The sequence below is a fragment of the Onychostruthus taczanowskii genome, unplaced genomic scaffold (genome assembly GCF_017590055.1).
Source record: "Onychostruthus taczanowskii isolate IOZ18803 unplaced genomic scaffold, ASM1759005v1 scaffold304, whole genome shotgun sequence".
In the NCBI taxonomy this organism is placed as follows: domain Eukaryota; kingdom Metazoa; phylum Chordata; class Aves; order Passeriformes; family Passeridae; genus Onychostruthus; species Onychostruthus taczanowskii.
In genome coordinates, this window is record NW_024500395.1 from 183496 (window position 1) to 196562 (window position 13067).

Here is a 13067-nt window from a genome sequence, read left to right on the forward strand (position 1 = left end):
GGAGGGGGCGGGGTGGGATTGGGATGGGATCAGTGGGATTGGGATGGGATTAATGAAATTGGGATGGGATTAATGAAATTGGGGTGGGATTAATGGGATGGGATCAATGGGATGGGATGGGATGGGACAGGATGGGATGGACAGTACTGGATGGGGTGGGATGGGATCAGTGGGATGGGATGGGATGGGATCAGTGGGATGGGATTGGGGTGGGATCGATGGGATCAGTGGGATCAATGGGATGGGATCAGTGGGATCAATGGGATGGGATGGGATCAATGGGATCAATGGGACCAATAGGATGGGATTAATAGGATCAATGGGATGGGATCAGTGGGATCATTGGGATCAATGGGATCAATGGAATCAATGGGATGGAATCAATGGGATCATTGGGATCAATGGGATCAATGGGATGGGATCAATGGGATCATTGGCATCAATTGGATCGATGGGATGGGATCACTGGGATCATTGGGGTCAATGGGATGGAATGAGCAAGGGGGACACAGTGACACCCACCCGTGGGGTCCTGGCCGTGCCTGGGGGTCCCACCCGTGTCCCCCCAGCCAGGTGAGCGCTGGGCGGAGCAGCCGGACAGTTACCTGTCCATCGAGGAGTGCACGGAGCAGGACATGTTCTTCCTGGCCCCCGGCGCCTCCGACCCCGACTCCGACCCCGACGAAATCTTCCTGAGCGCCCACGACGAGCTCAGCCCGCTGGGGACCCCCGAGGGACCCCCGGGAGAGGGGACAGCCCTGGAGATCCCAGAGATCCCAGAGATCCCGGAGATCCCAGGGACCCCAAAAGTCCTGGAGATCCTGGAGATCCCAGAGGCCCCAAAAATCCCAAAAGTCCTGGAGGCCCTGGAGATCCCAGAGACCCAAGGGATCCCAGAAATCCCAAATGTCCTGGAGATCCCAGAGACCCCAAAAGTCCTGGAGACCCCAGAAATCCCAGAGATTCTGGCCCAAACACCCCTGGAAAAGAACGGTCCAGGATTGGGGGACCCCCCCCGGGACCCCCCTGGGGAAGGGGGTGGAGGGGAGGGGGCTGCAGAGGGAGACCCCAGCCCCAGGACGGGGGTGTGGGGTGAGGGAGGAGGGCTCGGGGGTCCTGCTGGGAATGGGGGAGGGGACGGAGCTGGGTCCCAGCCCCTCACCCCAGGGGAGGGGGATCCCCGGGATTTAGTGGGGTCTCCTCCAGCCCTGCCCCTGGCAGAGCCCCCCCGGGAGCCCCCCGAGCCCCCAGCCCCGGGCTCTGCTCCCGGGGTGGTCCCAGAAGGGGCCGATGGCACCCCCGGGACCCCCCCGACCTCTCCCCCTGCCCCGACCCCTGGAGGTGCCCCCAAAAACCTGGAGCTGACCCAGGATGAGCCCCCCAAAAACCTGGAGACCCCCAGGCCCTCGGAGCTGATCCAGGATGGGTCCCCAAAGTTGATCCAGGATGAGCCCCCCAAAATCCCGGAGCTGACCCGGGATGAGCTCCCCAAAATCCCGGAGCTGATCCAGGATGGGTCCCCAAAGTTGATCCAGGATGAGCCCCCCAAAATCCCGGAGCTGACCCGGGATGAGTCCCCCAAAATCCCGGAGCTGATCCACGCAGATCCCCCCAAATCCCTGCAGCTCCCTGGACCCCTGGAGCCCCCAAAATTCCTGGAGCCGATTTGGGATGAGCTCCCCAGACCCCTGGAGCTGATCCAGGACGAGCCCCCCAGAATCTCAGAGCCCCCCAAATCCCCGGAGAGCCCCAAACCCCCCGGGCTGATCCAGGATGAGCCCCCCAAATCCCTGAAGCCGATCCTGGCTGAGCCCCCCGAATTCTGGGACACCCCCAGACCCCTGGAGCCGATCTGGGATGAATCCCCCAAATGCCAGGACCCCCCGGGACCCCCAAATCCGATCTGGGACGGGCGCCCCAAATCCCTGGGCCCGCTGCTGGCTGAGCCCCCCGAATCCCAGGACCCCCCGGGACCCCCAAATCCGATCCGGGACGGGCGCCCCAAATCCCTGGGGCCGCTCCCGGCCCCCTCGCGCAGCTCCCGCCGCCCCCTCCCCATTTTGGGGGGGCGGGTGCTGCTGGCCCGGGCCGTGCCCGTGGTGCCCCCCAAACCCCACTTTGCCCGCGCCCTCCCGGGACCCCCGGGACTCCCCCAGATCCCCCCGGGACCCCCCCAGATCCCTCTGGGATCCCCTGGGACCTCCCCAAATCCCCTTTGGACCCCCCCAAATCACCCTGGGACGCCCTCAAATCCCCCCGGGACCCCCCCAGGACCCCCCGGGACCCCCTGGCAGCCCTGGGGGGGGGTGAGCGCTGAGCGTGGGCAGGGCCCCCCCAGAGCAGAGTGCAAATAAATAATGATAAAATGAGAGTGAAATGATAATAATAAAAATACCAAGGTGAGAATTGCAGCGTCAGAGATGCTGGTGGGTTGTTGGTGTTTATTTATAGATTTTATTTTATTTTATTTTATTTTATTTTATAATTTAAATTTAATTTTATGTTTTAAATATTAATTTAATTTTTCTACGTTATTTTAATTTTAAATTTTTTAAATATTTATTTTAAATTATTTTTTATTGTTTTATTTCTACTATTATTATTTTAAATTTTTAAAATAAAATTTCTTTTTAAATTTAGAAACTTTGGGGGCAGGGGACATGGGGACACAGAGATATGGGGACATTGAAACATTGACTTTGGGACATTGGGATATGGGGACGGGGACATTTGGAGACATTGGGACACGAGGTCATTTGGGGACATTTGGGGACACTGGGATACGGGGACCTGAGGTCATTTGGGGACACTGAGGCCATGGGGACACGGGGACAGGAGAACACGTGGCTGTGGGCACCTGGGCACACAGACACACAGGAACACGAGGACACAGCCCCACGGGGACAGGAGGACACCGAGGGGACACTGAGGCGACACAAGGCCGCCCACAAAGCCCGGCCTTTGTTTACACCGCCGCCATCTTTGCCTCAACATGGCGGCGCCCACAGCGGCCTCACCACGGGGGCGGCCGGGGCCCTCCGGGTGCATCCCCCAAACCCCTCCGGTACCGGCGAGCCGGGCGGGGGTCCCTCACCCTGGGCAGCGCCCGGCCCTGTCCCCACGCCCCCACCGCGACCCTCACCGAGCGCCGCCCTCTTCCAACATGGCGCCGCCCTCACCCAAGATGGCGGCGGGGCGGCGGAAGCGCCGCGCGCCTTCGCCGTCTAAGATGGCGCCGCGCGCTGCGCCGCGCGCTAAGATGGCGCCGGGCCGTGAGGGCGGCCCTGCCCGGCGCCAAGATGGCGGCGCGGAACGGCGCGGCGCGGCGCCCCGGCCCAAGATGGCGGCGCGAAGCCGGGCCGGGGCCGCGTGAGGGGGGAACTTCCGCCCGCGCCCAAGATGGCGGCGCGGCGGCGCCGTGCGCATGTGCGGGGCCCATGGCGAGACAAGGGGCCGAAGGCGCGCAGGGCCCGAGGCCGAGAGGTACCGGGGGGGGCCCGGGCGGCCCCGGGGGACGAACCCCGCCGGTAACGGCGGCACCGCGATCCCGGGTCACCCCCCCCAACTCTGTCACTGACACCACCCTCCGGTTTTGTCAGCACCCCCCCCTTGTGTCCCTCCCTGTCACTGTCACCCCCCCATCGTGTCCCCCCCGGTTCTTGTCCCTCCCAGTGTGTCATTGTCACTGTCACCCCCTCATCCATGTCCCCCATCTGTCACCCCTCCTCAGTGACCCCCAACTTGTCACCTCCCGGGGGAGGTGACAAGGGACAGCCCCCCTCCCCCGGGGTGGCCGGTGTGTCACTGCCACCTCTCGGGGGGTGACACTGGGGACACTGAGGGGGGAGGTTACGGAGGTTACGGAGGTTACGGTGCCACCCCAGAGCGCCACCCTGCAGGGCTGGTGGCTTTGGGGACAAGTGTGTGGCTTTGGGGACACGCTGGGGTGGCAGTGAGGGGACACCTGGAGGTGTGGCTGTGGCCACAGGTGGTGGCCTCTGGTCACTTGTGGTGGCCCTCGCTGGTGGCTGGTCACAGTGGCCACTGTCCCGTCATGGTGGCCACTGTCCCATGGTGGTCACCAGTGTCCCGTCATGGTGGCCGCTGTCCCGTGGTGGCTGGTGGCTTGTCACAGTGGTCACTGTCCTGCTGTGGTGGCCGGTGTCCCATGGTGGTGGCCAGTGTCTGGTCAGGATGGCTGGTGTCCTGTCCCTGTGTCCCTGTCCTCGTCCCTGTGTCCCTATCCCTGACTCCCCTGTCACCATCCCTTGTCCCTGTCCCCATGTCCCCATCCCTTGTCCCTGTCCCCATGTCCCCATCCCTTGTCCCTGTCCCCATCCCTGTGTCCCTGTCCCTGACTCCTCTGTGTCCCTGTCCCCATCCCTTGTCCCTGTCCCCATGTCCCTGTCCCTGAGCCTGTATCCCCATCCCTGACCCCCTTGTCACTGTGTGCGTGTCCCCATGTCCCTGTCCCTGTCCCCATCCCTGTCCTGTCCCCATCCTTGTATTCCTGTGTCCCTGTGCTGTCCCCACCCCTGTCCCTGTCCTGACCCTGTCCCTGTCCCCATGTCCCTGTCCCCGTGTCCCTGTCCCCATCCCCGGATCTGTGTGTCCCTGTCTCCCAACATCCCTGACCTCGCCCCGATGTCCCTTGTGTCCCAATGTCCCTGTGTCCTGCTGTCCCTGACCCCACTGTCCCTGTGTTCTGGTGTCCCCGACCCTGCTGTCCCCCTGTCCCTATGTCTCTGACCCCTCTGTCCCCATGTCCCTGTGTCCCTGACCCTGCTGTCCCCGTGTCCCCATGTCCCTGTATCCCTGACCCTGCTGTCCCTGCTGTCCCCGTGTCCCCGTGTCCCCATGTCCCCGTATCCCTGCCCCGCTATCCCCGTGTCCCTGTGTCCTCATGTCCCTGTGTCCCCGTGTCCCTGTGTCCTTGATCCCACTGTCCCCGTGTCCCCGTATCCCTGACCCCGCTGTCCCTGCTGACCCCACTGTCCCTGTGTTCTGGTGTCCCCGACCCTGCTGTCCCCCTGTCCCTATGTCTCTGACCCCTCTGTCCCCATGTCCCTGTGTCCCTGACCCTGCTGTCCCCGTGTCCCCATGTCCCTGTGTCCCTGACCCTGCTGTCCCCGTGTCCCCATGTCCCCGTATCCCTGCCCCGCTATCCCCGTGTCCCTGTGTCCTCATGTCCCTGTGTCCCCGTGTCCCTGTGTCCTTGATCCCACTGTCCCCGTGTCCCCGTATCCCGGACCCCGCTGTCCCTGCTGTCCCTGCTGTCCCCATGTCCCTGACCCGCTGTCCCCACGTCCCCGTGTCCCCATGTCCCTGTGTCCCTGACCCTGCTGTCCCCGTGTCCCCATGTCCCCGTGTCCCTGACCTCTGACTCTGCTGTCCCTATGTCCCCATGTCCCCGTGTCCCCGTGTCCCTGTCCCCATGTCCCTGACCTGCTGTCCCCGCAGGGCTCTGAAGGCCGTCAGGCTGCTCCGCTCCCGCCCCGCTGATGCCCGAGGGAGCCGAGCCATGAAGGGGTGAGTGGGACCCCAAAATCTAACCTGGGACCCCAAAACCCGCCTGGGACCCCTAAATCTAACCTGGGACCCCAAAACCCACCTGGGACCCCAAAACCCACCTGAGACTCCAAAACCTGCTCTGGGACCCCAAAACCCACCTGGGACCCCAAAATCTAACCTGGGACCCCAAAACCTGCTCTGGAACCCCAACACCTGCTCTGGGAAGTCCCCATGATGACCTGGGACCCCCCCAAATGTGACCCAGGACCCCAAAACTTTGACCTGGGACTCCCTCAAACTTCCCCAGGATCTCCAGATCTCATCTGGGATCCCCCCAGAACTGCCTGAAGATCCCCCCTCAAATCTGATCTGGGACCCCAAAACGGCCTCAAGACCCCCAAAACTGCCCCATGGGGGGGACACACACGGGGTGGGCGATTTGGGGGATCCCAGATTTGGAGTTTGGGTGTTTTGGGGGGCTCAGGGACCCCCCTCACTGTTTTGTTCCCCCCACCAGGCAGCAAAAAGCAGCTGAGACCGAGGAGGGGACGGTGCAGATCCAGGAAGGTGAGGGGGGACCCCAAAATTGGGGTTTGGGGGGGATTTGGAGAGGTTTTGGAGTTTATTTGGGTGGGATTTGGGGAGGTTTTGGGGTCTTTGGGGGAAATTTGGGGAGGTTTTGGAGTTTTTTTGGGCAATTTGGGGAGGTTTTGTTTTTTGTGTCCCCCCCAATCCGGTCTTTAGGGGGAATTTGGGGAGGTTTTGGAGTTTTTTGGGTGGGATTTGGGGAGGTTTTGGGGTCTTTAGGGGGAATTTGGGGAGGTTTTGGAGTTTTTTGGGTGGGATTTGGGGAGGTTTTGGGGTCTTTAGGGGGAATTTGGGGAGGTTTTGTGTCCCCCCCAATCCTGTGTCACTCCCCACCCCAATTTGGGGTGCCCCTCATGCCGTGCCCCCTCCCCAGTTTCGGGTGTGTGCCCCCCAATCCCGTGTCCCCCCTCAGTTTGGGGTTCCCTTCCCCAGCTGGGGTTTCCCCTCATCAGTTTGGGGTTCCCCCTCCCCAGTTTGAGTGCCCCCCCCAGTTTGGGTGCCCCCCAACGCCGTGACCCCCCGGTTTGGGTGCCCCTCTCCAGTTTGGGTGCCCCCAATGCCATGTCCCCCTGGTTTGGGTGCCCCCAATGCCGTGCCCCCCGGTCTGGGTGCCCCCCCCCCGGGCCCCCCGGTCTGGGGGCCCCCCCCCCCCCAGTCTGGGTGCCCCCAATGCCGTGTCCCCCCAGTTTGGGTGCCCCCAACGCCGTGTCCCCCCAGTTTGGGTGCCCCCAATGCCGTGCCCCCCCGGTCTGGGTGCCCCCAATGCCATGCCCCCCGGTCTGGGTGCCCCCCAACGCCGTGTCCCCCCAGGCTCGGTGGCCACGGGCGAGGACCCCACGAGCGTGGCCATCGCCAGCATCCAATCGGCCGCCACCTTCCCCGACCCCGGCGTCAAGTATGTGTTCAGGACCGAGGGCGGCGGCACGCAGGTACCGTCCTGGCACACCTGGGCACACCTGGGGGGCTTGGGACCACCTGGGTACCCCTGGGGCACACCTGCGCACACCTGGGGGGCTTGGGTACACCTGGAGTACACCTGGAGTACACCTGGGTACACCTGGGAACACTTGGACACCTGGGATACACCTGGAGTACACCTGGGCACACCTGGGGGGGCTTGGATACACCTGGGCACACCTGGAGTACACCTGGGCTACACCTGGGATACACTTGGGAACACCTGGGATATACCTGGGCACACCTGGGGGGGGCTTGGATAGCCCTGGGGTACACCTGGGAACACCTGGGAACACCTGGGTACACCTGGAGTACACCTGGGGTACACCTGGGGGGGCTTGGATACCCCTGGGGTACACCTGGGCACACCTGGGAACACCTGGGATATACCTGGGCACACCTGGGCACACCTGGGAACACCTGGGATATACCTGGGCACACCTGGGGGGGCTTGGATACACCTGGGTACACCTGGGGTACACCTGGAATACACCTGGGGTACACCTGGAGTACACCTGGGGGGGCTTGGATATACCTGGGGAGGCACCTGAGATACACCTGGGCACACCTGGGAGGTACCTGGGGATTGGGGGGCTTTGGTTGCACACCAAGAGCAGGTGTGGCACACCTGGGGACACCTGGGGGACACTGTGGCTCTGGGCAGGTTTCTGTGTCACACCTGTGTGAGGTGGCAGGTGATGTTCCAGGTGGTGACAGACACCTGTCCCAACTTGGAGCTCACCTGGAGGGACACTGGGGGTTTAGGGTCACTGTCACACCTGTGTCACACCTGTGCCAGGTGATGTACCGGGGGTACACCTGGGTACACCTGGAGTACACCTGGGTACACCTGGGAACACTTGGAGTACACCTGGGAACACCTGGAGTACACCTGGGTACACCTGGGTACACCTGGGAACACCTGGGTACACCTGGGTACACCTGGAGTACACCTGGGGTACACCTGGGTACACCTGGAGTACACCTGGGTACACCTGGGAACACTTGGAGTACACCTGGGAACACCTGGAGTACACCTGGGTACACCTGGGTACACCTGGGAACACCTGGGTACACCTGGGTACACCTGGAGTACACCTGGGGTACACCTGGGTACACCTGGAGTACACCTGGGTACACCTGGGAACACTTGGAGTACACCTGGGAACACCTGGAGTACACCTGGGTACACCTGGGTACACCTGGGAACACCTGGGTACACCTGGGTACACCTGGAGTACACCTGGGGTACACCTGGGTACACCTGGAGTACACCTGGGTACACCTGGGAACACTTGGAGTACACCTGGGAACACCTGGAGTACACCTGGGTACACCTGGGTACACCTGGGAACACCTGGGTACACCTGGGTACACCTGGAGTACACCTGGGGTACACCTGGGTACACCTGGAGTACACCTGGGTACACCTGGGAACACTTGGAGTACACCTGGGAACACCTGGAGTACACCTGGGTACACCTGGGTACACCTGGGAACACCTGGGTACACCTGGGTACACCTGGAGTACACCTGGGGTACACCTGGGTACACCTGGAGTACACCTGGGTACACCTGGGAACACTTGGAGTACACCTGGGAACACCTGGAGTACACCTGGGTACACCTGGGTACACCTGGGAACACCTGGGTACACCTGGGTACACCTGGAGTACACCTGGGGTACACCTGGGTACACCTGGAGTACACCTGGGTACACCTGGGAACACTTGGAGTACACCTGGGAACACCTGGAGTACACCTGGGTACACCTGGGTACACCTGGGAACACCTGGGTACACCTGGGTACACCTGGAGTACACCTGGGGTACACCTGGGTACACCTGGAGTACACCTGGGTACACCTGGGAACACTTGGAGTACACCTGGGAACACCTGGAGTACACCTGGGTACACCTGGGTACACCTGGGAACACCTGGGTACACCTGGGTACACCTGGAGTACACCTGGGTACACCTGGGAACACTTGGAGTACACCTGGGAACACCTGGAGTACACCTGGGTACACCTGGGTACACCTGGGAACACCTGGGTACACCTGGGTACACCTGGAGTACACCTGGGGTACACCTGGGTACACCTGGAGTACACCTGGGTACACCTGGGAACACCTGGAGTACACCTGGGAACACCTGGGGATAGCTGGGCACACCTGGAGTACACCTGGGCACACCTGGGGGGCTTGGATACACCTGGGCACACCTGGAGTACACCTGGGTACACCTGGGGGGCTTGGATAACACCTGGGAACACCTGGAGTACACCTGGGAACACCTGGGTACACCTGGGGGGCTTGGATACACCTGGGCACACCTGGAGTACACCTGGGAACACCTGGGAACACCTGGGTACACCTGGAGTACACCTGGGGTACACCTGGGGGGGCTTGGATACCCCTGGGGTCACCTGGGCACACCTGGGGTACACCTTGGCTACACCTGGGCACACCTGGGACACACTTGGGAACACCTGGGATATACCTGGGCACACCTGGGGGGGCTTGGATACACCTGGGCACACCTGGAGTACACCTGGGTACACGTGGGGTACACCTGGGGGGGCTTGGATATACCTGGGGAGGCACCTGAGCTACACCTGGGCACACCTGGGAGGTACCTGGGGATTGGGGGGCTTTGGTTGCACACCAAGAGCAGGTGTGGCACACCTGGGGACACCTGGGGGACACTGTGGCTCTGGGCAGGTTTCTGTGTCACACCTGTGTGAGGTGGCAGGTGATGTTCCAGGTGGTGACAGACACCTGTCCCAACTTGGAGCTCACCTGGAGGGACACTGGGGGTTTGGGGTCATTGTCACACCTGTGTGAGGTGGCAGGTGATGTTCCAGGTGGTGACAGACACCTGTCCCAACTTGGAGCTCACCTGGAGGGACACTGGGGGTTTAGGGTCATTGTCACACCTGTGTCACACCTGTGCCAGGTGATGTACCTGGTGATCAGGTGGTGACACAGGAGTTTGGGGTCACTGTCACACCTGTGTGGGTGTGTCACCTGTGCCAGGTGATGTACCTGGTGATCAGGTGGTGACACGGGGGTTTGGGGTCACTGTCACACCTGTGTCCCACCTGTGCCAGGTGATGTACCTGGTGATCAGGTGGTGACACGGGGGTTTGGGGTCACTGTCACACCTGTCCCCAGGTGATGTACTGGGTGATCAGGTGGTGACACGGGGTGGCTCTGGGGGTCTCTGTGTCACACCTGTGTCCCCCCTGTCCCCAGGTGATGTACCGGGTGATCAGGTGGTGACACGGGGGTTTGGGGTCACTGTCACACCTGTGTCCCCCCCGTCCCCAGGTGATGTACCGGGTGATCAGGTGGTGACACGGGGGTTTGGGGTCACTGTCACACCTATGTCCCCCCTGTCCCCAGGTGATGTACCGGGTGATCCAGGTGGCTGACGGGCAGCTGGACGCGCAGACCGAGGGCACCAGCGCCATCAGCGGCTACCCGGCCACACAGTCCATGACACAGGTGCGTCACCTGGCCACGCCCACTGCCACACCCACTGTCCCCACCCCGCCTGTGCCTTGCCCAGTCCGTGGGTGGGTTTGGGTCACCTGGATGGGTTTGGGGGCACCTGGGTTGGATTTGGGGTCACTGAACTGAATTGGGGCTCACCTGGGTCACTTTGGGCGTACCTGGGGGGGGTTTGGGGTCACCTGGGTTGGGTTTGGGGGTCACCTGGGTCAATTTGGGGGCATCTGGGATGGGTTTGGGGGCACCTGGACAGGGTTTGGGGTCATCTGGGTAGGTTTGGGGGCACCTGGGTTGGGTTGGGACTCACCTGGATGGATTTGGGGTCACCTGGGCCAGTTTGGGGTCACCTAAGTTGGGATGGGACTCACCTGGATGGGCTTGAGGGCACCTGCGTGGGTTTGGGATCACTTGGGTGGATGCATTTGGGGTCTCACCTGTGGGTGTTTGCATCTCACCTGTGATAGTGAGCTTTCACCTGTGGGTTTTGGGCTCTCACCTGTGGGGTTGGGCTCTCACCTGTGGGGTTGGGCTCTCACCTGTGGGGTTGGGCTCTCACCTGTGGGTTTTGGGCTCTCCCCTGTGGGTTTTGGGCTCTCCCCTGTGGGGTTGGGCTCTCACCTGTGGGTTTTGGGCTCTCACCTGTGGGTTTTGGGCTCTCACCTGTGGCTCTGGGCTCCAGGGCAGTTTTTCGTGATGATGTCACCACAGGAGGTGCTCCCGGGGGGGGCCCAGCGCTCCATCGCCCCCCGCGCACACCCCTACTCCCCGTGAGTACCTGGGCACACCCAGACACAACTGGGCACACCCAGGCACACCCAGACACACCTGGGCACACCTGAGGCACACCCAGACACATCTGGGGCACGCCTGGGGCACACCCAGACACATCTGGGGCACACCTGGGCACACCCAGGCACACCCAGACACACCTGGGCACACCTGGGGCACACCCAGACACATCTGGGCACACCTGGGGCACGCCCAGGTCACACGGGGACACACTCAGTCACCCATGTCACACCTGGGGCACACCTGGACACACCCAAACACACCTGTGCCCACCTGTGCCCCTCCCCAGGAAGTCGGAGGCTCCCCGAGCCACGCGGGACGAGAAGCGCCGGGCACAGCACAACGAAGGTACCGGGACAGCCGGGACCCCGGCCCTGAGGGACACCCCGGCCCTGAGGGACACCCCGACCCCAAAGGGACGCCCCGATCCCAAAGGGGCACCCCGACCCCAAAGGGACACCCTGACCCCAAAGGGGCACCCCGACCCCAAAGGGACACCCTGACCCCAAAGGACACCCCGATCCTAAAGGACACCCCGATCCCAAAGGGACACCCCAATCCCAAAGGGGCACCCCGACCCCAAAGGGACACCTCGATCCTAAAGGACACCCCGGCCCTGAGGGACACCCCGGCCCTGAGGGACACCCTGACCCTGAGGGACACCCCGACCCCAAAGGGACACCCCGGTCCTAAAGGGACACCCCAATCCCAAAGGGACACCCCGATCCTAAAGGCACACTCCGATCCTAAAGGGACACCCTGAGGGACACCCCGCTCCTAAAGGGACACCCCGATCCCAAAGGGACACTCCAGTCCTGAGGGACACCCTGATCCTAAAGGGGCACCCCGGCCCCAAAGGGACACCCCAATCCCAAAGGGACACCCCGATCCCAAAGGACACCCCGATCCCAAAGGGACACCCCGATCCCAAAGGACACCCCGATCCCAAAGGGACACCCCGATCCCAAAGGACACCCCGATCCCAAAGGGACACCCCGATCCCAAAGGACACCCCGATCCCAAAGGGACACCCCGATCCCAAAGGACACCCCAATCCCAAAGGGGCACCCCGATCCCAAAGGGACACTCCAGTCCTGAGGGACACCCTGATCCTAAAGGGGCACCCCGGCCCCAAAGGGACACCCCAATCCCAAAGGGACACCCCCATTCCTGAGGGGCCATCCCTATCCCAAAGGCTCATCCTGATCCTACGGGTCATCCTGGGGACCACCCCGATTCCCGTGGGCCACCCGAATTCCCAGTGGCCCCATTCCCCATTCCCATTCCCACTGGGAATCCTGTTCCCATTCCCCGTTCCCATTCCCATTGGGGTCATTGGGGTGGGATTGGGGTGACTGGGATGGCATTGGGGTCATTGGGATCGATGGGGTCGATGGGCCTGGAGCAGCTGCAGATGGACAACGAGGTGCTGCGCCAGCAGGTCAGACTGGGAGCACTGGGAGGGACTGGGAATGGGGCTGGGAATGGGGTTTGGATGGACTGGGAATGGGATTGGGGTCATTGGGATGGGACTGGGGTCATTGGGATCAGTGGGATCAGGGCTGGACCAGCTGCAGATGGACAACGAGGTGCTGCGCCAGCAGGTGAGACTGGGAGCGCTGGGAGGGACTGGGATGGACTGGGGGAAACTGGGAATGGGGCTGGGATGGGATTGGGGTCATGGGAATGGGATTGGGGTCATGGGAT

General features: G+C 62.3%; 2 protein-coding genes across 2 annotated transcripts in view; both read left to right on the forward strand.

Annotated features, from left to right (window-relative positions):
- Positions 1–3373, forward strand: part of ARHGAP30 (Rho GTPase activating protein 30) — an 18796-nt gene extending 15423 nt beyond the window's left edge. The window contains exons 13-15 of the mRNA XM_041409671.1: positions 570–993; positions 1282–2099; positions 3104–3373. Coding sequence (XP_041265605.1) covers positions 570–993; positions 1282–2099; positions 3104–3373 — 1512 coding nt within the window. The remainder of the gene's footprint in view (positions 1–569; positions 994–1281; positions 2100–3103) is intronic.
- Positions 3374–3391: 18 nt separating this feature from the next.
- On the forward strand, positions 3392–11863 carry USF1 (upstream transcription factor 1). Its single transcript, XM_041409672.1, has 7 exons — positions 3392–3483; positions 5461–5529; positions 6029–6078; positions 6910–7028; positions 10464–10632; positions 11251–11338; positions 11650–11863. Exons 1-7 carry the CDS (start codon positions 3425–3427, stop codon positions 11861–11863), a joined length of 768 nt encoding a protein of 255 aa, XP_041265606.1. The 5' UTR covers positions 3392–3424.
- The last annotated feature ends 1204 nt before the right edge of the window (positions 11864–13067 follow it).